Genomic DNA, 25,855 nt, shown 5'->3' with positions numbered 1-25,855 from the left:
AGACCTAGGGGCCTTGACATAAGCTGGCTGCACACAAACCTAAACTAGTAGGCCTTACTACAGGCTTACTAGCATTGATTAATGTCCCTTTCAGGGTTGATTGAGTTTTATATCACCAATTTGAGACATGTTTTAGATTAGCAAGCAGAAAAAACCTTGATTTAAATAATTGATCTTAATGTGTTCTGTTATAACTTACTGTTTTCCTTAAGAGAGAGGTTCCCATTGGTTGGTATAACCATTAAAACGTTCATTTGATTATTTACAGTTAAATATAGCTTTTATATTAGTTTAACAAAAGTATTGGAGCGTAAGCTTTCGTGGGTGAATACCCACTTCCGTCTGATGAAGTGGGTATTCACCCACGAAAACTTATGCTCCAGTACTTCTGTTAGTCTATAAGGTGCCACAGGACTCTTTGTCACTTTTTACAGATCCAGACTAACACGGCTACCACTCTGATATATTAGTTTTTAGTACATCTTACTAACCAGGAGGATGCACTGTAGCTATACACACTTATTTAAGCAAGTATATAGCTTTAGCTTAACAAATATTTATTTAAATTTTTAATTGCTAAGTTTTTTTGTTATGTTAAAAATGTATTTATTATTTGAATAACTTTAGTCATCATTTGTGTCAACCTGCATCAGACTGGAAATTGGAATTAAATTAACCACACAAAATGAATATCTTTCAATTGTTTTGTTTGTGAAACAAAACTATTTCAAATATGCTGGATAATAAGAAAAAAAATAAAAATTATTTCTGCTAAGATTTTCCATGTGACAACTGAAAGTACTGACATTTGGGGGAAAAACGTACAGTGCCAGATTTCACGACATTGTAAAGACTGAAAGTGGTACAGATACTTAATGCAGTATAGTGTATAGTGCAGTATATAGTGCCATGTCTATAAAGTTTGACCTTAAAAGTTAGCTGAATATATTTTGCCTCTGATGCTGCAAATGAAGAAGCAGACCATAACTCATTAAATGTGAAGAGTCATTGATTCAACATGTTTTATTTATTTAAATAATTGTAGTACATTGTAATGAATTTAAGCCTTAACAATAGTTGTAATACATTCAAATGTGGTTTTTAATAATTTTTTTAAATAGCCTTTGTCCTTCAAAAGACATGTGATTTCACACTATGATCTGCAGTGGAAATGACGGGGGGGGGGGGGGGGGGGGGGGAGGCGGAATGGAAAGGAAAACCAAACTCAGAGTACCTTTCAATGCTTTCTTTCTGATTCACACTGTTTCATGCAGACATTAATTATTTGTGTTTGTCTACACAGGGATGTAAGAAAACCCTGCGGCTGGCCAGGTCAACTGACTCTGACTCCTGAGTTTTGGGCTCCAGGGTTGAAAAATTGCCCTGTAGATGTTCAGGCTCATGATGAAGCCCAGGCTCTGAGACTCTGCTAGTTTTGAGAGTCCCAGAGCCAAACATCTGCACAGTAACTTTTAGCCCTGCAGTCTGAGCCGGGCCCGCCAGGGGCCTTCTGTCACTATGTAGATGTATCCTTAATTGAGCTTTGTCCTCCTCTGAATTCTTCCCACTCATGTTTTACTGTTCAGATGTTTGCCAGTTAACACTTTCTTACCAATTTTGTGGTGATCTTTTTGTTGGTGCCCTAGTTATTTTGTCTTTTTTCCAAACTGAAAGGATATCATACTTATTATTACTGAAAACATAAACTCTTGATTAGCTAATGTAAAGAAATGGAATCTAAAATGTATAACCAGTTTAAAAACACAAATATTTTTGTTTTAGATTAGCAAAGAAGTGAAAGAAAAACTTGCAGTCCAACTGCTAAATTCAACTCCTGGCCTCAATGGAGCTAAAGTAGAAGAACTGGAATTTTATAAGGTAAGCTTGAGCTGATGGAAATTGTGTAACAATACTTAGTATAAATGTCACAATTGCATGTTGTCTCCACCTCCTTAAACTAGGAATCTAAAATGTTAACTGGTAAGCATTAGTCTATCCAGTTAACTCACCTTACCTGTTAACTGCATTTCTCTAGCTTGCTGATGAGAATATGCAGAGTCCACTCAAAAAAAATCAGTGTTACTTGCCTGTAACCAGAGGGCTTTGAGATGAGCCTCTGCATATTCACACTCCTTCCCCACCTTCCCTACATCTTTGGAGTTTAGGTTAGAAATACCTGAATTAGTGTCAGGAATTGAAGGGTTGCTGGGGCCACTCTCCCTTTTATACCTCAGAACCTTCTAAGATGGGAGGAGTGACTGGCCCCAGAAGGTACTGGAAGCTTGCGGCACAGGTCCCACTTGATCCCACAAATGTGTGTATATGTAGAGGCTCATCTTGAAGAACTCTGGTTATAGGCAAGTAACATGAATTTATTTATAACTTTTTTAGTCTACCTGTATATTCTCTCTGTGATTTGGAATCCAAAGCCAAAAATTTTAAAGTTGGTTGCCTAAAGGTAGATACCTAAAATAAGTAAGTGGTCTGACTTTTATTTTTTTCCCTGTGTGCTGAGAGTAGATGCCAGCTTTTCTGAAAACTTAGGACATTTTTATTTTGAAAACTTTGGCTTCAGTTTTTGAGAGTCATTATTTAAAAACAAACCTTTGTTTCCCGTTAGCAATCCCTTTGTGTAATCTTGAATTGTGTGGATGTTGTGTAACTATAGACTCTATTAACATGACACTTCTCAGTTCAGTGCTATTCTACATTTGGTTTCTTTCTCCTCCCATCTCAAATCCAGGTTCCATTACAGGAGGCTATGGATTTGTTTAGAGTAAGAAGAGTTTACCTTCTGAATGCCTTCACATATGTGCCTCAAACGGACATAGTTGCAATTGTTTTAAATAACTACAGAACTAAACTGTCTAAGGCCCTTGCAGTAAGTACCCTTTTTTTCCTAGCTAGTTTTGTACCTTTGGAATCACTTGTTAATTACCTCGCTGCACAATATCATGCAGCAGCTGGTCAGAACATTTCACCTGGTGAGTGTTAGTCTGAAAAATTTCAGCTAAACATTATCAACAATTGCATGCCATGCTTAAAGTAAAATAAAATTAAAAAGACTTGAGAGAGTAAACTGAAGGAACTTAATTTTAAGTAAAATTGGAACCTTCTGCCGGGGATATTGTTAAGGCAATCCTTTTTAGACTGTTTAAATGAAGATGCTCATTTATGATAGCACTAGGCTTGTGTCTCAGTAACTCCCTTCTTTAGGGCTGTGATTACTCTACAGCTTAAGTTGACAAAAGTTATGTTGCTCATAAGCCACCCCCTTGGTGACATAATTTATGCTGTCCACACCAGTGCTTAAGTCAGCAGAAGAGCTTCTTCCATTGACATAGCTACCGCCACTTCTGGGCTGGAGTTGGCTTAGAGCGACTACACTAGAGAGTTCTCTAGTGTAGCCATAGCATAAGATGTGTTCTTACACAACAGGTGGTCCTGCCCATATCTCCATCTCAAGGGTTTAGCAGTAATTTCTTATGTGGAAAGTAACATAACTCTTACTGAAGATGTTAACCCTGGATGCGACTACCTTTTTTTTGTGTTATTCTATTTTGCTGCAATTGTAGGTGTAGATAGGAAGGAAATATGCAGGGAGTGATCTTAAGTGAGAATTAAAGTAATACTAATTCCTAACTTGTACCCTTACAACTCCTTTTCAGACAAAATAGGTTCTCACTGATGTAGGAGGATTTCAGAGACCTTAAACCCTCCCCTCCAATGTAATACTGGAGCACCAAACAAAAGTTACTCCTTTTGAAATGGCACCTCTTTTGTCTCCACTCAGCAATACCATTGCATAAAAAGCCCTACAAGCTATATCTTGAGGTAATTTGTGCTTCTATGGTGTGCCAGGGAAGAGCGGGGAGGATTAGAATCATAGGATTAGATGCTCTTGGAAAATCATTTTCAGTCCCATCAGCCTATAGAGGGACCTGGGAGAGCAGAGTCACATTGCCTAATCCCGGCTCATGTTTAGAAGCTAGATCTGACCTTAACATCTGTGAATATGGAGAGTGGTTGAACATAGTTCAGACTGACTGTACTGTATGTAGTGTGTGTGTGTTTGTGTTTGGGAGTTACTTGCTGTGTGCTGAGCTTGTTTGTCAGTCTGTTTGTTTGGTTGTTTGAAGGACCGGGTGCTGTGGCTGGCAGTTGGAGGCCGTGAGCTTCAAAGGAAGGTTTGAAAGCTCGAAGCCTCTGGTAATTGGCTGAGCCTTAATCAGTGGGCGGGACATTCACTCAGGCCAGGGCTTTATAAAGCCGCGCACAAGCGACCAGGGAGCTTGCAAGCAGGAGCTGCTAACAGGGAGTTTTGCAAGGGAGTTGGGAAGGGAGCGGGGGTCCCTTGTTGGTCCTACCTGTTCCCCTGTAGTCCCCTTAAAATCTATACTCGAAACCATATTCCAAAACACCTTTCTTTAAACCACCCTTTCATTAACTAGGAGAGAATGCAGGCAGAAGCCCAGCAGCAGAGTGGGGGCTATCCAGTTTATTGCGCTGAGTGTGGCATGTATGACTACCTGCCTTATGGGCAGGTGGCGTATGTGTGCAGTCGGTGCAAGGAGCTCCTGGCCCTCAGAGACCACATACGGGCTGTGAAGGCCAGTGTGGCGCAACTGGAGGAGCTAAGAGAAGCAGAGAGGTATGTTGATGAGGCTTTCCGGGACACTGTAGAATTGTCCCACGTCTGCTCAGATAGCCTCTGTGCTGTTGAGGAGGAAGAAAGGCCCAGGGAAGCACAGCAGTCAATGGGAGCAGAGGGAAACCTTCTCATAGTTGGGACCCTCCTTCCAGATGGTGCTGGGGTTGCCTCTCGCACTGAGGTTACCTCTCCGGGGGAGGGAACTCCAGTTTCTAGGAAAAGGCAGGTGTTAATAATGGGAGATTCGATCATTAGAAACATAGATAGATGGGTTTGTGATGACCGGGAGAACCGTATAGTGACTTGCCTGCCTGGTGCGAAGGTTGCGGATCTCTCGAGGCATCTAGACAGACTTACGTGTAGTGCTGGGGAGGAGCCGGTGGTCATGGTACATGTAGGTACCAATGACATAGGGAAGGGTAGGAGAGATGTCCTGGAAGCCAAATTTAAGCTGCTAGGGAAGAGACTGAAATCCAGGACCTCTATGGTGGCATTCTCAGAAATGCTCCCAGTTCCACGCGCAGGGCCAGATAGGCAGGCAGAGCTTCAGAGTCTCAATGCGTGGATGAGACGATGATATAGAGAGGAGGGATTTACGTTCGTTAGGAACTGGGGAAACTTTTGGGATGGGAGGAGCCTGTACAGGAGAGATGGGCTCCACCTAAACCAAAGTGGAACCAGACTGCTGTCACTAAACATTAAAAAGGTTATAGAGCAGTTTTTAAACTAGGAGATGGGGGAAAGCCGACTGCTGCAGAGGAGCATGTGGATCGGACACAGACTTCTCTTAGGGGAGAGTCTGATGATAGAGAATCTCCAGGTTATAGTCAGGAACAGAGGATGGAAGAGGATAATGTAAGGGCCGGATCAGATGATAAAAAACAGTCACATAAAAAAGAATCTGGCATATCAGAAAAGGACAGACAAATAAACAGAGACAAGTTTTTAAAGTGCTTGTACACAAATGTTAGAATTCTAAATAATAAGATGAGTAAACTAGAGTGCCTTGTGATAAAGGAGGATATTGACATAATAGGCATCACAGAAACCTGGTGGACTGAGAGCAATCAATGGGATACAGTCATTCCGGGGTACAAAATATATCGGAAGGACAGAACAGGTCTTGCAGGAAGAGGAGTGGCACTATATGTGAAAGAAAATGTAGATTCAAATGAAGTAAAAATCTTAAGCGAATCCACATGTTCCACAGAATCGCTATGGATAGAAATTTCATGCTCTAATAAAAATATAGCATTAGAGATCTGTTATTGACCACCTGACTAGGACAGTAATAGTGATGATGAAATGCTAAGGGAAATTAGAGAGGCTGTCAAAATTAAGAATCCAATAATAGTAGGGGATTTCAATTATCCCCATATTGACTGGGAACATTTCACTTCAGGACGAAATGCAGAGATTAAATTTCTCGATACTTTTAGGGGCTGCTTCATGGAGCAGCTGGTACGGGAACCCACAAGGGGAGAGGCAACTCTAGATTTAATCCTGAGTGGAGCGCAGGAGCTGGTCCAAGAGGTAACTATAGCAGGACCGCTTGGAAATAGTAACTATAATACAATAGCATTCAACATCCCTGTGGTGGGAAGTACACCTCAACAGCCCAACACTGTAGCATTTAATTTCAAAAGGGGGAACTATACAAAAATGAGGGGAAAGCAGCAAAGAATCCTGTGGCACCTTATAGACTAACAGACGTTTTGCATGCATCTGAGGAAGTGGGTATTCACCCACGAAAGCTCATGCTCCAAAACGTCTGTTAGTCTATAAGGTGCCACAGGATTCTTTGCTGCTTTTACAGATCCAGACTAACACGGCTACCCTCTGATACTTGACAAAAATGAGGGGGTTAGTTAAACAAAAGTTAAAAGATGCAGGGATTTCACTTCAGTCACTGTAAGTTGCATGAGCCCTTTTTAAAGACACCATAATAGAGGCCCAACTTCAATGTATACCCCAAATTAAGAAACACAGTAAAAGAACTAAAAAAGAGCCACCGTGGCTTAACAACCATGTAAAAGAAGCAGTGAGAGATAAAAAGACTTCCTTTAAAAAGTGGAAGTCAGATCCTAGTGAGGCAAATAGAAAGGAGTTTAAACATTGCCAACTTAAGTGCAGGAGTGTAATAAGAAAAGCCAAAGAGGAGTTTGAAGAACGGCTAGCCAAAAACTCCAAAGGTAATAACAAAATGTTTTTTAAGTACATCAGAAGCAGGAAGCCTGCTAAACAAGTGGTGGGGCCCCTTGACAATTGAAATACAAAAGGAGCGCTTAAAGACGATAAAGTCATTGCGGAGAAACTGGATTCTTTGCTTCAGTCTTCACGGCTGAGGATGTTAGGGAGACTCCCAAACCTGAGCCGGCTTTTGTAGGTGACAAATTTGAGGAACTGTCACAGATTGAAGTGTCACTAGAGGAGGTTTTGGAATTAATTGATAAACTCAACATTAACAAGTCACTGGGACCAGATGGCATTCACCCAAGAGTTCTGAAAGAACTCAAATATGAAGTTGCGGAACTATTAACTAGGGTTTGTAACCTGTCATTTAAATCGGCTTCGGTACCCAATGACTGGAAGTTAGCTAATGTAACGCCAATATTTGAAAAGGGCTCTAGAGGTGATCCTGGCAATTACAGACTGGCAAGTCTAACGTTGGTACCGGGCAAATTAGTCGAAACAATAGTTAAGAATAAAATTGTCAGACACATAGAAAAATATAAACTGTTGAGCGATAGTCAACATGGTTTCTGTAAAGGGAAATCGTGTCTTACTAATCTGTTAGAGTTCTTTGAAGGAGTCAACAAACGTGGACAAGGGGGATCCAGTGGACATAGTGTACTTAGATTTCCAGAAAGCCTTTGACAAGGTCCCTCACCAAAGGCTCTTACATAAATTAAGCTGTCATGGGGTAAAAGGGAAGCTCCTTTTATGGATTGAGAACTGGCTAAGAGACAGGGAACAAAGGGTAGGTATTAATGGTAAATTCTCAGAATGGAGAGAGGGTAACTAGTGGTGTTCCCCAAGGGTCAGTCCTAAGACCAATCCTATTCAATGTATTCATAAATGATCTGGAGAAAGGGGTAAACAGTGAGGTGGCAAAGTTTGCAGATGATACTAAACTACTCAAGATAGTTAAGATCAAAGCAGATTGTGAAGAACTTCAAAAAGATCTCACAAAACTAAGTGATTGGGCAACAAAATGGCAAATGAAATTTAATGTGCATAAATGTAAAGTAGTGGACATTGGAAAAAATAACCTCAACTATTCATACAATATGATGGGGGCTAATTTAGCTACGAGTCTGGAAAAAGATCTTGGAGTCATTGTGGATAGTTCTCTGAACATGTCCACGCAGAGGCAGTCAAAAAAGCAAACAGGATGTTAGGAATCATTAAAAAGGGGATAGAGAATAAGACTGAGAATATCTTATTGCCCTTATATAAATCCATGATACGCCCACATCTCGAATACTATGTACATATGTGGTCTCCTCACCTCAAAAAAGATATTCTAGCATTAGAAAAGCTTCAGAAAAGGGCAACTAAAATGATTAGGGGTTTGGAGAGGGTCCCATACGAGGAAAGATTAAAGAGGCTAGGCCTCTTCAGCTTGGAAAAGAGGAGACTAAGGGGGGGATATGATAGAGGTATATAAAATCATGAGTGATGTAGAGAAAGTGGATAAGGAAAAATTATTTACTTATTCCCATAATACAAGAACTAGGGGTCACCAAATGAAATTAATAGGTAGCAGGTTTAAAACAAATAAAAGGAAGTTCTTCTTCACACAGCGCACAGTCAACTTGTGGAACTCCTTACCTGAAGAGATTGTGAAGGCTGGGACTATAACAATGTTTGAAAGGGAACTGGATAAATTCATGGTGGCTAAGTCCATAAATGGCTATTAGTCAGGAAGGGTAAAAAATGGTGTCCCTAGCGTCTGTTCATCAGAGGATGGAGATGGATGGCAGAAGAGTGATCACTTGATTATTGCCTGTTAGTTTCACTCCCTCTGGGGCACCTGGTATTGGCCACTGTCAGTAGACAGATACTGGGTTAGATGGACCTTTGGTCTGACCTGGTACAGCCGTTTTTTATAGTTCAGATTTCCTTTCTTTCACTCCCTATGACAGTAGGATGCACAAGGGGGAAGGGGATAGCTCAGTGGTTTGAGCATTGGCCTGCTAAACCCAGGGTTGTGAGTTCAACTCTTGAGAGGGCCATTTGGGGATTGGTCCTGCTTTGAGCAGGGGATTGGACTAAATGATCTTGTGAGGTCCCTTCCAACCCTAATAATCTATGATTCTATGTATAGCATTCCTCTGTCTCTTTTTGGTTTGAATGTTTGCATCCTGGTGTTGCTCAGTCTGTTCAATTTGAATGAGTAAGCAGAAGTGATAGCAGCCTTCAGAATAAAAGGAGAGGATTGGAAAAAGAGTTTCAAAACCTGGTTTCTGTTGAAAAAACAGACAAATAGTAACTGTTCCTATTCCAAGTAACTTGCACTGCCATTATAAGGTGAGATGGGCCCTGGCCCTACTGCAATACAAATGTGTGGTGAAGACATGAAATTCAAAAATTGATTTACTTTAAAATGTTTGTTTAATTTTGCCACACCTCTATTGCCAGCCTTTCCTTCATGTTAGATTTTCTTTTCTTTTTTCTTTTTTTATTGCATGCAATCACTTCCCCTATATTCTACTTAATGAGGCTTTGAGAATGGAAGCCATTGAACATTGTATTGTATTAAACTTTGTAAATTATTTGTCTAAGTATTTTAAACTACCATCTATATTTGTGTGTTTGTTTTAGAGGGTGGAAAGACTGAGAATTAAGGGTATTTCACTGCAATAAAAATAACCAAGATGGTAGAATTTAGGAATTGCTGCTATGGAGGGGTCCTGATTATAGATAATATAGAAAATAAGAGGATATGCAAAATACTAATATGTTTTTAAAGCCGTTTTATCCTTAAGTTATTGGTATGTTAAACTCAAGTTAAAACTGACACTACAACATTTTTGTTTAAACTGTTAAAGGCACTCAATGAGATCACTGTGGAAGAAGCTCTGTTTGGCATGCAATTTTTTCGTTATAGTAGTTCAAGTCTGTAGTCTGATACAATCTGCAGAAGGAGGTATTTGTATTTAATTAACGTATAGTGATATATTCTTATGCTAATTCAGCCATTAATGCTGTACAGGATAATTTAAGCCAGAGGCATCCTTATTTTAGTCAATGAGTAACATTCTTGAAAGCTAAGAAGTATTCTGATTAAAACAGTTTGCCACAAGTGCAATAGTTAAGTGATAACCATTGAAACCTTTTTGCTTTTTCAAAGTCACTGCAATTTTTGCGTAATGTTGGTAATCAAAATGTATAACTGCCTTGTTTTTGTTTGGTGTTGGAGAATAATCTCACATTTTGATAGATATAATATTGCTGTTTGTGATATCATCCGATTTGAATCTTGGTTCTCTTGTATCAAGCCTTAAACTGATTACATTTTAGTGTGGATTGAAAAAGACTGCGTATACATGAAGCAAACCCTTAAAGGGCACTAACTCCATAATTGGTATGAATTCTGCAGTTCTCTTTCAAAGCATGCTATGTTTGGAACAAATTGAGTCAGACTATTGTTAGTTTGTATACAGTGCTACTGGGTACTACTTCAGCAGTCCTCCAGTTCCTGTCTCACGCTGCTTTGTGAACATCTGTGACTGACCTGACTGTTTGTGTGCCCTCCACCACTCTAGGGCCAAGTTGATTCGAAGCAGCTATCTGAGGCGTGTTGTATGGCTTCTTGAGTAATATTGTAGTAAAGTTGATGTATTTGGATCCAGGAGCAAATGGGCAAATTCTGGCCATTCAACAGTTTTTAATCATGGGGACCAGAAAGGAAGCATGGGCTGGATGGAGCGGAATTATGGGATTTTGGGGGTTTGACCATCAAGTCCCAGAATTCTGTTGGCTTTCACCTGGCTGTTGCTGTGAATCCCCAAAATGTACAGCAAGAAGCATCCCAGAATACACATGACTCAGCAGTGAAGCGAAAGACCATGGGATATCCACCCATATGGTTTATGCTTAGTGTGCACCTAGCCCATTATGTGTACACACTGATGCAAATTCCAAGAGGGAGGAGCAGCTCTGTCTGTACGCTGTTAGTGCGGCATACCATATTGCAGACCATCTAGTGTGCATCAACTCAGTGTAGACAAGCCCTCAGACAATTTATGTAAGTATTTGGTGAAGGTCAAACTACTACCAGGGGTGCTGTATGGTTACCTTCAGGTGGTTCTTACAAAGTCACTTGAGTTCTATTTTGATGTGCTTTAAAACTGAATTTGTCTGTGTTTTAAATAGATTCACTCTGCAGTTATTTCAGGTTGTCAGCATGAAAAAAATGAAGATGCACTCTTAGCTGTTAAATTGGAAACACTTCTGATTTGATTTATTTATGCTCTAGACCCTCCAATAAGATTTATTAAGAAGTTGAATGTTTAAAATAGGATAATAGTGGGATTGACTCTTTAAATGCATGTAATATTAGCTTAATATCTATCTTCTAACTTATGGCACAATTCACTGTATTGTTTAAAATCATATGAAACAAAACACAGAAAATGAAGAGAACTATAGTAAGCTTGGTGCAGCCTAACTGTGCATCATTAAGTTATTTTGAAACTTTAAATTGTTAGCATTGTAAGAAAGAAACTGACACTTCCATTAGGTGAAAGCTTCTTTTTGAGGGTTTAACGTCTTGGCTATTTCAAGTGCTCTTGAGCTAAAGCTTCACTTGAGTTGAAAACTTGGATACAGGATTAAAACAGTGTTAAATATTTAAGTATTTTCAGCAGTTAAATTTTAGAGCTTCAAAAATGTACACTGGATTTGTTTGTGTTTCTATACACTTGATGCTAAAAGTTTCCGATTAAAACACATCTCTCATTTGACACCTGGTCCCTGATTAGTACTGTCATTAAGGGGACCATGTAAAAATAGCTATTGGTTGCACTGTCTGATCTTAAACTAGAAGGTCATATCTGAGACAAGGTAGCTTCCAGTCTGGGCGTGTTTCCATCTCTGATATGTGCAAAGCAGGTTGGTTGGCCTTCGCTTCATACATTTACAAAATATTATTTAGATTTCACCTCTGGTGAGGAATCCTGCTTCAGGGTCTTAGTCCTCCAGAAGTGTTTTTTCTGATGTTGAGGAGCCCATGTCCTCCAACCCTCTAAAGCTTTTTTTCTTTCAAGATGTTGTGTATTTGAGATGAAAATTTTGAAGTGTGGGTAGATAATTAATCACTGAGCTAGAGAAACTGAGAATAACTCTATAGCCCTGTTGATAGGGCAGTCACTTGGGATGCAGGGAATTCAAACTCCCCTGCTCCTAGTGGAAGAGCTGAGCTTCAATAGGAGAGACTTTGAGAGCTGCCCCAGTATACCCCAAAGCCCAGTGATTGGCACACTCTTCTGGGACTGGAGAAGATCCAAGTTCAAATCCCTGCTCCACCTCAGGCAGAGGATGGAATTCAACTTGGATCCTGGGAGAGTACTCTAACCACTGAGCTAACAGTTGTAAAGGGGAGGGAGGGGCGTCACCTGCTCCTGGTTGGTGCTCAGAACACATGGATTAGGTCCAGCAAGCAAGGTAGGTGAGGGAATGACTATGGGAAGATCCCAGTCTGGGTGCATGAAACCTAAGTGCCTACAGAGTTAGTTGAGCAGAGGATTTGATGGTCTCACTGGTGCCTAAATGTTGGATTTAAGGGCCTAAAGACGCAATTAGGTGCTTTAGTTGTTTTGTGCATCTAGCCCTTAATTTTCATTGTTCTGTTTAAGATGTTTTTCAAACACTGATTTGTGATTGGCTAACTTCTTTTATTCGTGGATCTTTTATTTCCTATCAGGAATGCATTAATGTTCTGAAGACGGTGGTAGCAGTCTTTGTGGCATGTGTCCAATAGTCAGAAGTAATGTCTAGCACCCCGACCCACTACAGTTGTATATAGGAATGAAAAACATCAGTGCTTTGGGGGAGTTTCTCCCTATTCTGTGCTAGAGAGAACAAGCTTTGGGAGCTGGAATCCTACTAAAATGATATTTTCAGAGAAACAGCATTACACCTCTGCCCTGATATAATGCTTCCTGATATAACACGAATTCGGATATAACGTGTAAAGCAGCGCTCCGGAGTGGCGGGGCTGTGCGCTCTGGCGGATCAAATCAAGTTCGGTATAACGCGGTTTCACCTATAACGTGGTAAGATTTTTTGGCTCCCGAGGACAGCGTTATATCGAGGTAGAGGTGTATAAAATAATTACCCTTTCACGTTGAGAGAATAATATAATAGCTTGAGATCCTCAAATGGAAAATACTGTATAACTGTGATTTAAAAAAAAATCAATCAGAATATTAATGCCATAAGCTTTACAACGTGTTTAAAGGTATGACACAGACCAAACGAGGAGAAGCAGTTAACTTAATATTGATAGCTTATTTGACAGTTACTGCTCATTGGAAGGACCTGCATATCTCTACAACAGATTTGTGGTTTGGAAAGGTTTGGTGTAATTCCTCACTGGAGACGATTACCATCCATTAAATAATTTTTATTTTGGGATCTCTTGTCACCTTAGTAAGATACTGCATAAGCATCTAAATCCCCCCTTAATGCCCAGTATCACTTGGTTGTGCCTGTCTGCTTCTGTGTTCTGTATCTTTTAAATGTAACACTGAAACTATGGGTGTTGTATTAATTTTTAGTTATAAAACTAGATATCCTAAATCTAATAAGGAGAAATTAGCAAAGACAGGCTTTTTCTGGTACTTCTGAAGTAACAGAAAAATACAAATTCTGAAAGTTTACCAGGATTTGGATGAGGTTCAAGTGTTAGTAAGTAGAAAAACTGTCATTCTTGAAAGTCTGGAGTTCTGAGGTGCTACAATACCTTTTGGGTTGAGTACCTCTTAACAGCCTTAGGCAGGATATTAGGAATATCTAGTTGTCATATAGTTCTTTTAACCAATAGATCTTACAAAGGAGGTCCATTATCATTATCCCCATTTTACAGCTGGGGAAACTGAGGCATAAATGTGATTTCCCCCCCCCCCCCCCCCCCCGCCTCAGATCAGACAGCAGACTGGTGGAGAGTTGGGTTAGAAGAACCCTGTTATATGTTAAATTGATAGGTTTGATATTAGGGGAGAGGGATAGCTGAGTTTATAAGACCATTTGATAATATTAACCCAGGGTTTCTCAAACAGGGGTCGCCGCTTGTGTAGGTAAAGCCCCTGGCGGGCCGGGCTGGTGTGTTTACCTGCCCTGTCTGCAGGTCTGGCTGATCGTGGCTCCTAGTGGCCACAGATCGCTGCTCTGGACCAATGGGGGCTGCTGAAGCGGTGGCCAGTAAGTCCCTCGGCCCGTGCCGCTTCCAGCAGCTCCCATTGGCCCGGAGCAGTGATCCGCGTCCAGTGGGAGCCGCGATCGGCCGGACCTGCGGACGGGGCCGGTAAACACACTGGCCCGGCCCGCCAGGGGTTTTCCCTACACAAGCAGCGACCCTGAGAAACCCTGTATTAACCCTCATTCTACTATGGAATGCCTTATCTGGAAAATTTAAACCAGGCATTGTCTTATCACTTTGAACAGTTGAAAACTATATTGTATTTTTCTTAATGTATTACATCATCAAGGATATTTGAACTTTAGACATATTCAATAGATCAGATTTTTTTTCTGCTCAAAATCATTTTATGAAAAGGAAAATCTGGCATAATTTTAGATTTAAAGAAAGCCACTTATTTTAAAAGGACGAAGGATTTCAGGAAAACATATCTGTTTATAGCTTTCCATCCCAGATACAAGACAAAAAGGGTTTCAAAATAGTCTATTGCCATATGATTAAGCTGCTTTATCTGAGTCATGTAGCAAACAGATCCTCCTCCTGCAAAGGATTAAAGCTAACTCCATGACACAGTGAAAGCTGCTTCTTGGATGGAAAATGTCTGCTTCTTTGGAAGAAATCTGTCCCAAAATTTGGTCAAGCATTCACATATTTACAGAGCACTATACAAAGTTTATTTGCTATCCTCTCTCCTCTTTAGAAGCATTATTCATTAGAAATCTCTATAGAAGTATAATTATTATTGAGCTAGAATGATTATTTAGTAAGTATTCTCTACTTTTCCTTTGTCTTCATTGCTTTTCTGTTCCCTGCAGTGAAGGCAAGGGGACATGTTTCTCTGAGAAAAATGAATTTAATGTGGAGGAACTGGTTTTTCTCTTTTCAATAACTAGTCCTTATCTTGACTAATTAGGCCAGATACCTTGTCTGTCTATCTGTCTGTCTGTCTTTCTACCTACCGACCTACCGACCAGAATCCTGGAATCGGAATGAAAGCCTCCAGGGAGCTGGAAGTTGATCCTTAATAATTAGGTGATGCAGACTCGTTCATATGTTCTTTGACCCCCATGTGGTGGTTTTAGTAAATATAAGGTAATGTATGCTCCCCAAATGACATGTTTAGCAAACCTCTTTATTTAAATATCATAGTTACCAATTTAGATTTTAAAGCCAAAATCTAAATCTGTTAAAACATACCTCCTGGCTTACCATATGATTTACAGCTTGGTGCTTCTTGCTGTGCAGAACTGCTTTCATTGACACATGATGTCACTGAAACACAACAGATTTTATCCATATTACCCACTTGTGATGAGAAAATATCAGCAGATTCTAGTTGCTAGGGAGCAACAGAATACTGAAATAGCTTTTTTGGTACTTGTAAATTCAGTTCTTTGACAGTTCCACGTTCATGCAGCAAAAAAAGTATTGTGACTACAAAGAAAGATGCATCATCTGTAGTTTCCAGTTTAAAAACTTTTGCACAAATAGGACTTATGAACAATGTTATGGGATGATTAAGTATGGCGAGTGTATTTTAACTGTAGCAGAACATTCAGAGGTGTGTGTGTGTATGTGTATATATAATATACACGATTGTATACTTGCAGGTGTTAGTATATAATAAAATTATTTAATTTTTTTTAGGGTTCATGGGGCTCTAACAGTTTTCTGTTACCTGTATTGCAAAAGCAAGGTTCAGAGAACAACAAAAATCATTATCAGTGAACTATATCACTCTGAGTCCCAGTCCAATGCCTTAACCACAAGAGAATTCTTCCTTTTATACCCTTGCATTTTAGTAATAATCTGTTTTAAAATCCTACTTGGCTTTTTGTTTTGAGAGAATTTATAATTTTTTAAGGCAATATACAATGTAGTTTAAGGTTATTTACTGAACCCAGGTTACTCTGTGTCTTATGCTCATGTCTGTTTTGTGATGGTAATTGTCTTGAAGTAGAGAGATGATTTTTTTACATTATACTCTGTAATAATTTATTTAAAATTAACATCCACCAATGATGGAAATTTTATTACCTTCTGTAATGGTGCATTTAATGTACTGCAGTGCTGAAATTAATAATGGTCTGTATGTTTAATGCCTTTCTGTCATCTGGGATTCTCCATATCAGTGTAAAAACAGGAGAGAATACCTTGCTGATCCCCTGCTCTGTCCCCAAGCCTTTTGAGTTGAAGTTGACATTCTTAGGCTTCCAAGATTACTTTGTGACACCACTTTTGGAATTAGTTCAGCTCTTTACCTTATCCTGCAGTTATTGCTGAGAGAAGTAAAGAACTCACTTAACCTCTTTGCCAGGTTGTGTGCACTGTTGTGCTCAGAAATGAGAAATGAAGACAATAATCTACAGGTATTCCACAAGGCAGAACAAAATACTACTACTATCCCATTGTATAGGGCTTAGCTGAAATGTGATATGAAATAGCCTGATGGTGAATAAGGATTTAGAAATTATAATAATAATAATTCATTAACAATGAATTCTTGAGCTTATAGAACATTATAGAGGCTGTTGCAATGTAAGCAGATGCATTTATACACATGTACATAATTAAATTGTCTTCTCTATAATTTCCACAGCCTTTGTGCTATTTTACATTTTTTTTATATTGAGCTGAAAGTACAGGTATAAACTTTTTAGGAAATCATAAGTTGAGCACCTGATGAACTCTGCATGGAGGTTTTTATGTATAGCTAATAGAATTTGTTATTTAACAAACCAATTAATAGCATAGCTAATACAGGTTGAACCTCTCTTGTCTGACACTTTCTGGTCCAGCAACATCAGTGGTCTGGCATAATTTTATTTTATGTTTTTTATGCTTTCTCTATTTATTTCCTTGTGCCAATACAGTAAAATTATGTAACACTAACCCTTTGTTATGAACAGAGACAGTAAGCCTTGGCTAGGCTGCACTGCAAGCGTTGTTCCATTTATTTGTCTTGGCGAGAGAAAAATAAAAAGAGATCTGCCTATAATATTGACCTCCCGTGGTTCGGCAAATTCTTTGGTTTGGCACCGGTCAGGTCCTGAGGGTGCCAGACTAGAGAGGTTCAACCTGTACTAGTAAATATATTAACATTTTTCATGAAAGCATTTTTACCTAGATTTGTTTGCAATAATTTGATGCTTAATCTGTAGACTTTAGGAATGTTGTATTTTATAGAATCTTTCACTAATGGATAAATTGTTGTGTATGTAACTGGATGTGTGTGCATGCAGCATTAAATAAAAATGTAGCTTGGTACTTTTCTTAATCCAGATTGCTATCCATTGTTTGTCAGAGAACACTCCCTGAATGATCTGTTTTCTCCAGTTGGCAGCTGAAAATGCTGCTTCACAATATTTGTCAAGTTCTCATTTCTTACTCAGATTTCGCTCAATTCTTGTCAGCTTCTGTCATAAACAGGTAGTTAAGGGTTAATGTCTCTCTTACATGTAAAGGGTTAAGAAGCTTGGTAAACCTGTCTGACACCTGAGCAGAAGACCAATAGGGGGACAAGATACTTTCAAATCTTGGCGGAGGGAAGTTTTTTGTTTGTGCTCTTTGTTTTGGGGGTTGTTTGCTCTTGGGACTAAGAGGGACCAGACGTCAATCCAGGCTCTCCAAATCTTTCTGAATCAATCTCTCATGTTTCAAACTTGTAAGTAATAGCCAGGCAAGGCCTGTTAGTCTTATTTTTGTTTTCTCAATTTGTAAATGTTCCTTTTTTGCTGAGAGGATTTTACCTCTATTTGCTGTAACTTTGAATCTAAGGCTAGAGGGGGTTCCTCTGGGCTATATGAATCTGATTAGCCTGTAAAGTATTCTCCATCCTGATTTTACAGAGATGATTTTTACTTTTCTTTCTTTAATTAAAAGCTCTTTTTTTAAAGAACCTGATTGATTTTTCCTTGTTTTAAGATCCAAGGGGATTGGATCTGGACTCACCAGGGATTGGTGGGGGGAAAGGAGGGGGAATGGTTAATTTCTCCTTGTTTTAAGATCCAAGGGGTTTGGATCTGTGTTCACCAGGGAAATGGTGAAGTCCCTCAAGGCAACCCAGGGAGGGGAAAGTTTTGGGGGGACAGAAAGTGCTACAGACACTGAAATTCTGGATGATGGCAGTGTGCCAGATCTAAGCTAGTAATTAAGCTTAGAAGTGTCCATGCAGGTCCCCACATTTGTACCCTAAAGTTCAGAGTGGGAAATGAACCTTGACAGCTTCCCTTCTTAAAAAGGAAAGTTATTAGTAGGCAAGGTAATGACTATTATACACCCAGTCCTACCATTATAGGAGAGTGAAGGGGAGCATGTGCATGCATGTTTATTGTGATTCTAGTTTTGATTGTCCAGGGACTGTAGATGTTCTGCACAATGTTCTTACAATACTAACTCACAATAATACTAATTAGATGTATGTGAACTCCTTCTCCTCTCCCTGGATACTATTGCTCCGTCCTGATAAGACCTGTTTCTTCCCCTTTATGGTAGCTCTACCTGAAGGGCTAGGGAGTGGCATGCAAAGTAATATATACTAGTGTACCAGCATCCTATAAAGGGGATGCAAGGAGTTTGGCCCACTTAGGACAAGTTGTTTTTTAAGATGTAAGGATTTTTTATGGATTGTTTGAAATGTATGGTAGGCTTCAGAGATAAGTGAATGTAGAACACATCTTTTTACCTTGCCGTCTCCTTCCCTTTGGAAAAGTTGCCAGCTTAGAGCTCAGACTCCTTACTTTGATAAACTCAGTGCCACAGAGGTATTGTCAGTCTTGCCCATTCAGCAGAACTAACATGCAAGTGCAGGAACAGCCTCATGATATCAACACTCAGTACTATCACAGGGAAGGGTGGGGAGTGAAGGGGAGGGCTCTTGGTGCCATGATTGCATTGGAACTCTAATGTGATATTATGAAGGATTTTACCACTATCTGTGCAGCTGGTTTGCACAATGGAAATATATTGGAGGAGCACAAAGATATAGTGCAGAGGCAGCCAAACTGCAGCTCATGAGCCGCATGTAGCTCTTTTACAGTTAAAGTGCAGCTTGCAGAGGCCCCCCTACTGCCCCATATACCCTACCTACAAGGCTAGGGTGGGAGGAACTCAGGGTGGGGCTAGAGGCTTCTGCCCTGCAGGGGAGGGGGGTCTCGGCGCTTTAGCCCCGCAGCAGGACCTGCTGGGGCTCAAGGCTTCAGCAGGACCTGCTGGGGCTCAAGGCTGCAGCAGGACCTGCTGGGGCTGAAGTCCCAAGGCCCAGCAGGCACGTCCCACAGCCTGAAGCCCTGAGCTCCGCCAGGTGCGCCAGGCTCCCGAACTTCTGAGGATTATCATATGTTGCTCGGAGGGTCAGTAAATTTGGCCACCCCTGATATAATGGGTTCATGTAATTATATTTATCTTCTATTGTGATGCACATGGTGTATGCACTATACAGTACAGTAACATACCTGTCAAAACATGCATTTCAACATATACTTTTGTTGTGTTATAATGGATGTGGAAAGTAAACAGTAGTTTGTAATCTTTGCAGTATATTTATCATGTCAGATTTCTGATATTTCTTAATTTTTATTCCCAGGAAGAACATAATCTAAAGATGAAAAATAATTATCTCGTGTCAGTTGTTTTTCCTGTGTCTGTGCCAGTAATCTTTTTATTAAAGCCCAGACTAATTATATAACAAAATTGACCATAAAATATTTGTTGTTCTTTTGTCTTCAGTTTTGTGTGTATGCACGAGAGATTGGTTATAATTCATGCATTACTATAGTTGTCTGTTAGTTCAGACTTAGTATGAAATTGTTGTGCATAAAACATAACAGATGTCACTTAAGGTGGAAAAACTTTCATGTTTTAAACACTGATGGAAGTAACACTCTATGATTTCACTATCACTAAAACACTATACAAATTTATTAGAGCTTCGATTGAAATGTAGTGGGGAAATAAAGAGTTAGCAACAGTGGGTTGTTGTGATTTGTAGAATTCTTATTTGTTGACTAATGCTTATCGACATGTAAGGAATGAAAGAGATGGTATGTTAGTCTAATCTTATCATTTAATTGATAAAAATATAAAGAGATGATAATGTTCCATTTTGCAAATAAATAGTACTTGTCACAACACATCCTGAACCCATCTAATTAGAAGTGCTATTGCTAACTATGTCATCCAGTGCATAAAAGGATGCAGATTATATAAGGAACATATCCTTTCATGTATTGGTATTTTTACAAGCACACATGCTTATGTATTATTTATACAGCATGATAGGTGTCCATGTTAAACATAGTAAAATGCCTATGTTCCACAGAGTTTTCAGTGCGAGGTTCTGATTTTATGAGGTGCTGGGGTATGGCCTGTGAAGTGCCTAAGACCTTGCAGGATTAGATCTAAAACTGGATTGAGAACTCTGATGGATGTGGATGATGGTAAGTACATTTAGAGCAGAGCATGGTAGGTGGTTAGAATAACTGAATTTATTTTCTCTCCTTTTTGTTACTAAATACACATTCTTTAGCCTTAGCTACACTATCTTTTAAAGAGAGTTTGAAAATTGTTTATTGGTCAGTTTCTAACTTAGTTTGGCTGGCCAAGATAGACAAGGCTAAATGGTCTTAGAACCATATTTAAAATATTGTTTTAAAATTGCGTTCAAATATGCTTTGTCTGAATTCCTTAGTGGACAGGGGCCTCTTTTTAAATTGACATTTAAAAAAAAATTGAATTGATAGGTAAATATATTTGTCTTAAGTACTTGAGCAGGAGAGTTATGATTGAAAGGGAAAGGGAAAACTTTTTTTAAACTTCTGTTTCTTTCTGTATGGAGCTTTTGAATTTTTTTAAGGTATTTCTTCATTTGTGGGGTGGTGGAAGCAGAAACTGACCCAAGGTCTGGGAGAGGCAAACATATACTCCTCTCTGGAAATTAAAAGGTATTGTGACTTTTTTTTAAATCACAAGAAAACAATTTAGATGACATATCTGATCTTCAAGGGTGTCCTTGAGCAGAAAGAGGAAATGGTGCATTTTCACAGTTAAAACAGCACAATTAAAATAATTACAATATGTAGTTCTCTACATAATGTAGCTTTCAGTATAATAGTGTTCTTTTGACCACATTTTCCTACTGTTTTACATAAGTTGCAGTGGAACATAATTGATGCCTACATGAGGTTGATCTAGACCAAGGATTCTGAAACTTTTTATTTTTAGCGTGGACTACAGTTGAATACAAAGATTGCCCTGTGGACCCACCACCTCTCCATTTTGTGGTCATGTGAACCACCTTCCCTTCCATTTAAGAGTGCAGAACATAATTGTGGTAAATAGAACAATTCCTTACAAAAATGTGTACTATGGAAATATTTGGAAAATATTTTAGGAATTTTTTGCAAGGCAATTAGAAGAGTAAAATGAGGAGGAGTGCTCCGTAGGACTCTTCGTACTCTGTGGCATATGGACTGCAGCTAGAGAATTTCTGATATAAACTATGCTTCAGAGAACACTTACATTTTCCATTGACATAATCCAGGATTGAAAATGGAGCCTGTCAAGATTCCTTCCCCACTCTTAACTTTAGGGTACAGATGTGGGGACCTGCATGGACACTTCTAAGCTTAATTACTAGCTTAGATCTGGTATCGCTACCACCATCCAGAATTTTCAGTGTCTGGAACACTCCCTTCCCCCCCAAAACCTTCCCCTCCCTGGCAAACCACTTTGTCGGGGTGAGGACTAGGATCTTGGGCACAATCCCTTAAGCAATGGTTAATTATTGAAATCGTTATTATTGTTGTTTTTTGTTTAGGCCTTGCAGTTACTAAAGCCTTAATAGTTAAAGCCATATCTGCTTTTCCCTTTCAAGTTAAATACTCCCCACTCCAACCCTCCGATAACCAGTCGAACACCGAGTCTTTGATCTAAATTTTTACCCCTTTCCTAGGCTCGCTCACCTTTCTGGGTGTGGGCTATCCCTTTCGTAGCAGACCGACAATCAGCCACGAGGGCATGTCACAACCCTAAACCCTTGCTCAAGTTGTCGGCCTGGCCAATTGTCGGTCAGGCTAGAGCAGTGTGCAGACATGCAAGCATGTCATGAACAAAGGAGTAGTGTGCCGGGTGCACCAGTAGTGTGTCGGGTGCACCCCCCGTGAGCCGTATATGGACATGAAAGCCTGTCTCGGACAAAGAAGGCAGTGTGCCGAGTGCAGCCTCTGCTGACGTAAGGGGCTCCAGCCTGGAACCTGGAAGGCGAAGGAGTTAGGAACCAATCCAGTGCTGACACATGTAAAAAGGGAACCAATCCGAAATTGACACAAGTACGGACCCCCAAACAAAACTATGTCCTGCGCCAAAATCAGTAGGAGTCCCCGCGTGTTAGCTGAGAGGCCTGATCACACTGTCAGCCAGGAGTTTCCTCCGGATTTTGCCGACTCGTGTCATGTTGAAATAAAACCACATCCCCTAATTTGTTATGTTCTCGGTGCCTATGCTGCTAGTCAGCTGTATTTGGAGTGTGGTACGTATTTTGTAACTTCTGCAAGTATTCTACCTTTGCTAATTCCCCCCGCTCCTTGCCTCCTTTCTTCTGTTCCTTATTCTGTGTATAGAAGAAGTGGTTACTTTTATAGCCTATACTCCCTGCCTTTGCTCCCCCCTTTTTTTTTTGTATGAAGAAGTTTATGGTTTAAATAGATAATAGCTCTAGTTGATAAATTGTTTTTCCCTGGCCCAAGCTGTAACTTGTCCCTCTTACTAATTAAAGTAGAATAAACGCAGCTATTTGGCTTTTAAACCCAATTCTGCCGTGTTCCGTTGTTCCTCCCCCATTAAATAGCCACTCGAATCTAAGGTGTCCCAGTCAATTTTGTGTTGGAAGAGAATTGTTGTGAACACTGAAATAAAGTGTCTTTGCTATTTCAAAACTTACTTTATAGTTTGAAAATCGCAGTTTTATAGTTGTAAACATAATATTGAAATACACTTTTATAAACTGATTCAAATCCTATGTAGTAACAAAAATCCTTTTTTTGAAAACTCTTAAAGCTTATTCTGTGAATTGGGTCAGTGAGATGCCCTGGCCTTATCTTTTGGTTTCTCTATTTTTAATCTTCAGAAATATGATTTCTTTTTGGATTGCTCAGGGGGGAAAAGTGTTTTTAGCAGCATTATGAAAGTCATATTGTAGGCTAACAATCAGAGTCTCTTAATAGTTTTAACAAACTGAAAGGTAGAAAAAAGTAGGGCCATCAAACGATTAAAAAAATTAATTGCGCGATTAATCACACTGTTGAACAATAATAGAATGCTATTTATTTAAATATTTTTGGGTGTTTTCTGCAGTTTCAAATATATTTATTTCAATTATAACACAGAATACGAAGTGTACAGTGCTCACTTGATATTTTTTATTACAAATATTTGCACTGTAAAAAATAAAAGCAGTAGTATTTTTCAGTTCACCTATTACAAGTACTGTAGTGCAATCTCTTTATCATGAACATTGAACTTACAAATGTAGAATTATGTACAAAAATAACTGTTTTATTTTTGAATGCAGTGTAAAACTTTAGAGCCTACTAGGCCACTCAGTCCTATTTCTTGTTCAACCAATTGCTTAAACAGACAAGTTTGTTTACATGCTGCCTGCTTCCTGTTCACAATGTCACCTGAAAGTAAGAACATGAGTTCACATGACACTGTTGCAGCCGGTTTCGCAATCTATTTACATGCCAGGTGCGCTAAAGATTCATATGTCTCTTCATGCTTCATCCACCATTCCAGAGGACATGTGTCCGGACTAATGACAGGTTTTACTTGATAACAATCCAAAGCAGTGCGGACTGATGCATGTTCATTTTCGTCATCAGAGTCAGATGCCACCTGCAGAGGTTGATTTTCTTTTTTGGTGTTTCAGGTTCTGTAGTTTCTGCATTGGAGTGTTGCTCTTTTAAGACTTTTGAAAAGCCTGCTCCACACTTTGTCCCTCTCAGATTTGAGAACCTTGGATCAAGTGCTGTAACTATCTTTCGAAATCTCTCATTGGAACCTTTTTTGCGTTTTATCAGATTTGCAGCGAAAGTGTTCTTAAAATGAACAACATGTGCAGAGTCATCATCCGAGACTACTATAACACGAAATGTATGGCAGAATACAAGTAAAACAGAGCAGGAGACATACAATTCTCCTGCAAGGAGTTCAGTCAGAAAGTTAATTTACACATTTTTTTAACGAGCGTCATCAGCATGGAAGCATGTCCTCTGGAATGATTGCTGAAGCACGAAGGGGCATATGAATGTTTAGCATATCTGGCAAGTAAATTCCTTACAATGCTGGCTACAAAGGTGCCATGCGAATGCCTGTTCTCACTTTCTGGTGGCATTGTAAATAAGAAATGGGCAACATTATCTCCCGTAAATGTAAACAAACTTGTTTGTCTTAGTGATTGGCTGGACAGGAAGTAGGACGAAGTGGACTTGTAGGCTTTAAAGGAGGGATGGGCAAACCTTTTTGGCTTGAGGGCCACTTTGGGGTTCCGAAACTGTATGGAGAGCTGGGTAACGAAGGCTGTGCCTCCCTAAACATCCTGGCCCCCACCCTCTATCTACCCCCTCCCACTTCCCGCCCCCTGACTGCCCCTGACTGTTTTGTTTTTGAGTGCAGTTATGTATAAAAATAATCCACATTTGTAAGTTGCATTTTCATGATAGAGATTGCACTACACTACTTGTATGACGTGAACTGAAAAATACTATTTCTTTTGTTTATCATTTTTACAGTGCAAATATTTGTAATAAAAAATAATTATGTAAAGCGAGCTGTGTACACTTTGTATTCTGTGTTGTAATTGAAATCAATGTACTTGAAAATGTAGACCAACATTCAAAAATATTTAATAAATTTCAATTGGTATTCTATTATTTGTGCAATTAAAACTGCGATTAATTGTGATTTAATTTTTTTAATCACAATTTAATTTTTTGAGTTAATCATGAGTTAACTGCTTTTAATTGACAGCCCTAGAAAAAAGTAGTAGAAGATGAAGAGTTTTGGAAAAAACTTGTGACATAAAAAATAAAAATGAGAACTATAGGCAGAATAATATAAGTTTAAAGAATATGTGAAGAGGAAGAACATTGCTACTCTGAAATATAATATATACATGTATTTGTGTATAAGGGCTGAGAGCCTTCTGTATTTGTACTGTACGCTGAATTAAGGAGTGTCTCACTTAATGAAAAACCAAAATAAGTGGTCATTTATTCAGAATATTCATAGTGAACTTGCTTCCACTTACAAACTCTGAAACAAAACAATCCATATACATTTCCACTAAAAAGTACACGTATGAAAGATTTTTTTATTCAATAGAAATAATCTGTATTCACCGTTGGCTAAATTTTGTCTAGTTCTGAACAGGAACTACAGTGATTCTAGTCTTTATTTTTAGGTGTCAAAATAAAAGTGGCCTCCTTTTCAGAGTTGCTGAGCACATCCAAATCCCATAAAAATCAGTGGGAGTTCCAAGCTTGTTGAGAACTTTTTTTTTTTAAACTAGGCCACTTCTATTTATGTTCTTAAATGTGAGTTGGGCAATTTAACTTTAGGCATCCAGGTTTGAAACGTTTGCCCAATTTGTCTGCTGTCTGTTACTGTGTGATTAGTGAATTATGACCAAGATGGCTAGAGAGTATCATAGCAGGAGTGATGTACTCGGGATATATCTCTGAGCTCATGTGCACAGAACAATGGTGAATTGTAGGTTAACC

General features: G+C 39.2%; 1 protein-coding gene across 7 annotated transcripts in view; it reads left to right on the top strand.

Moving 5' to 3' along the window:
* Window positions 1-25,855, top strand: part of PRIM2 (DNA primase subunit 2) — a 319,791-nt gene that overhangs the window by 72,994 nt on the left and 220,942 nt on the right. For 5 of the 7 annotated variants that reach the window (XM_050950805.1, XM_050950807.1, XM_050950810.1 and 2 more), the window contains exons 5-6: window positions 1,783-1,878; window positions 2,744-2,881. The exons of 1 other annotated variant lie outside the window; for it this stretch is intronic. In XM_050950805.1, coding sequence (XP_050806762.1) covers window positions 1,783-1,878; window positions 2,744-2,881 — 234 coding nt within the window. Of the gene's footprint in view, window positions 1-1,782; window positions 1,879-2,743; window positions 2,882-9,705; window positions 9,804-25,855 lie in introns of those variants that run through there. One more of the 7 variants, XM_050950808.1, reaches the window with a different exon arrangement.

The sequence above is a fragment of the Gopherus flavomarginatus genome, chromosome 4, assembly GCF_025201925.1.
Source record: "Gopherus flavomarginatus isolate rGopFla2 chromosome 4, rGopFla2.mat.asm, whole genome shotgun sequence".
Taxonomy (NCBI): domain Eukaryota; kingdom Metazoa; phylum Chordata; order Testudines; family Testudinidae; genus Gopherus; species Gopherus flavomarginatus.
The sequence above is the reverse complement of the archived record's forward strand: the minus strand, read 5'-3'. Positions and strand labels throughout refer to the sequence as shown.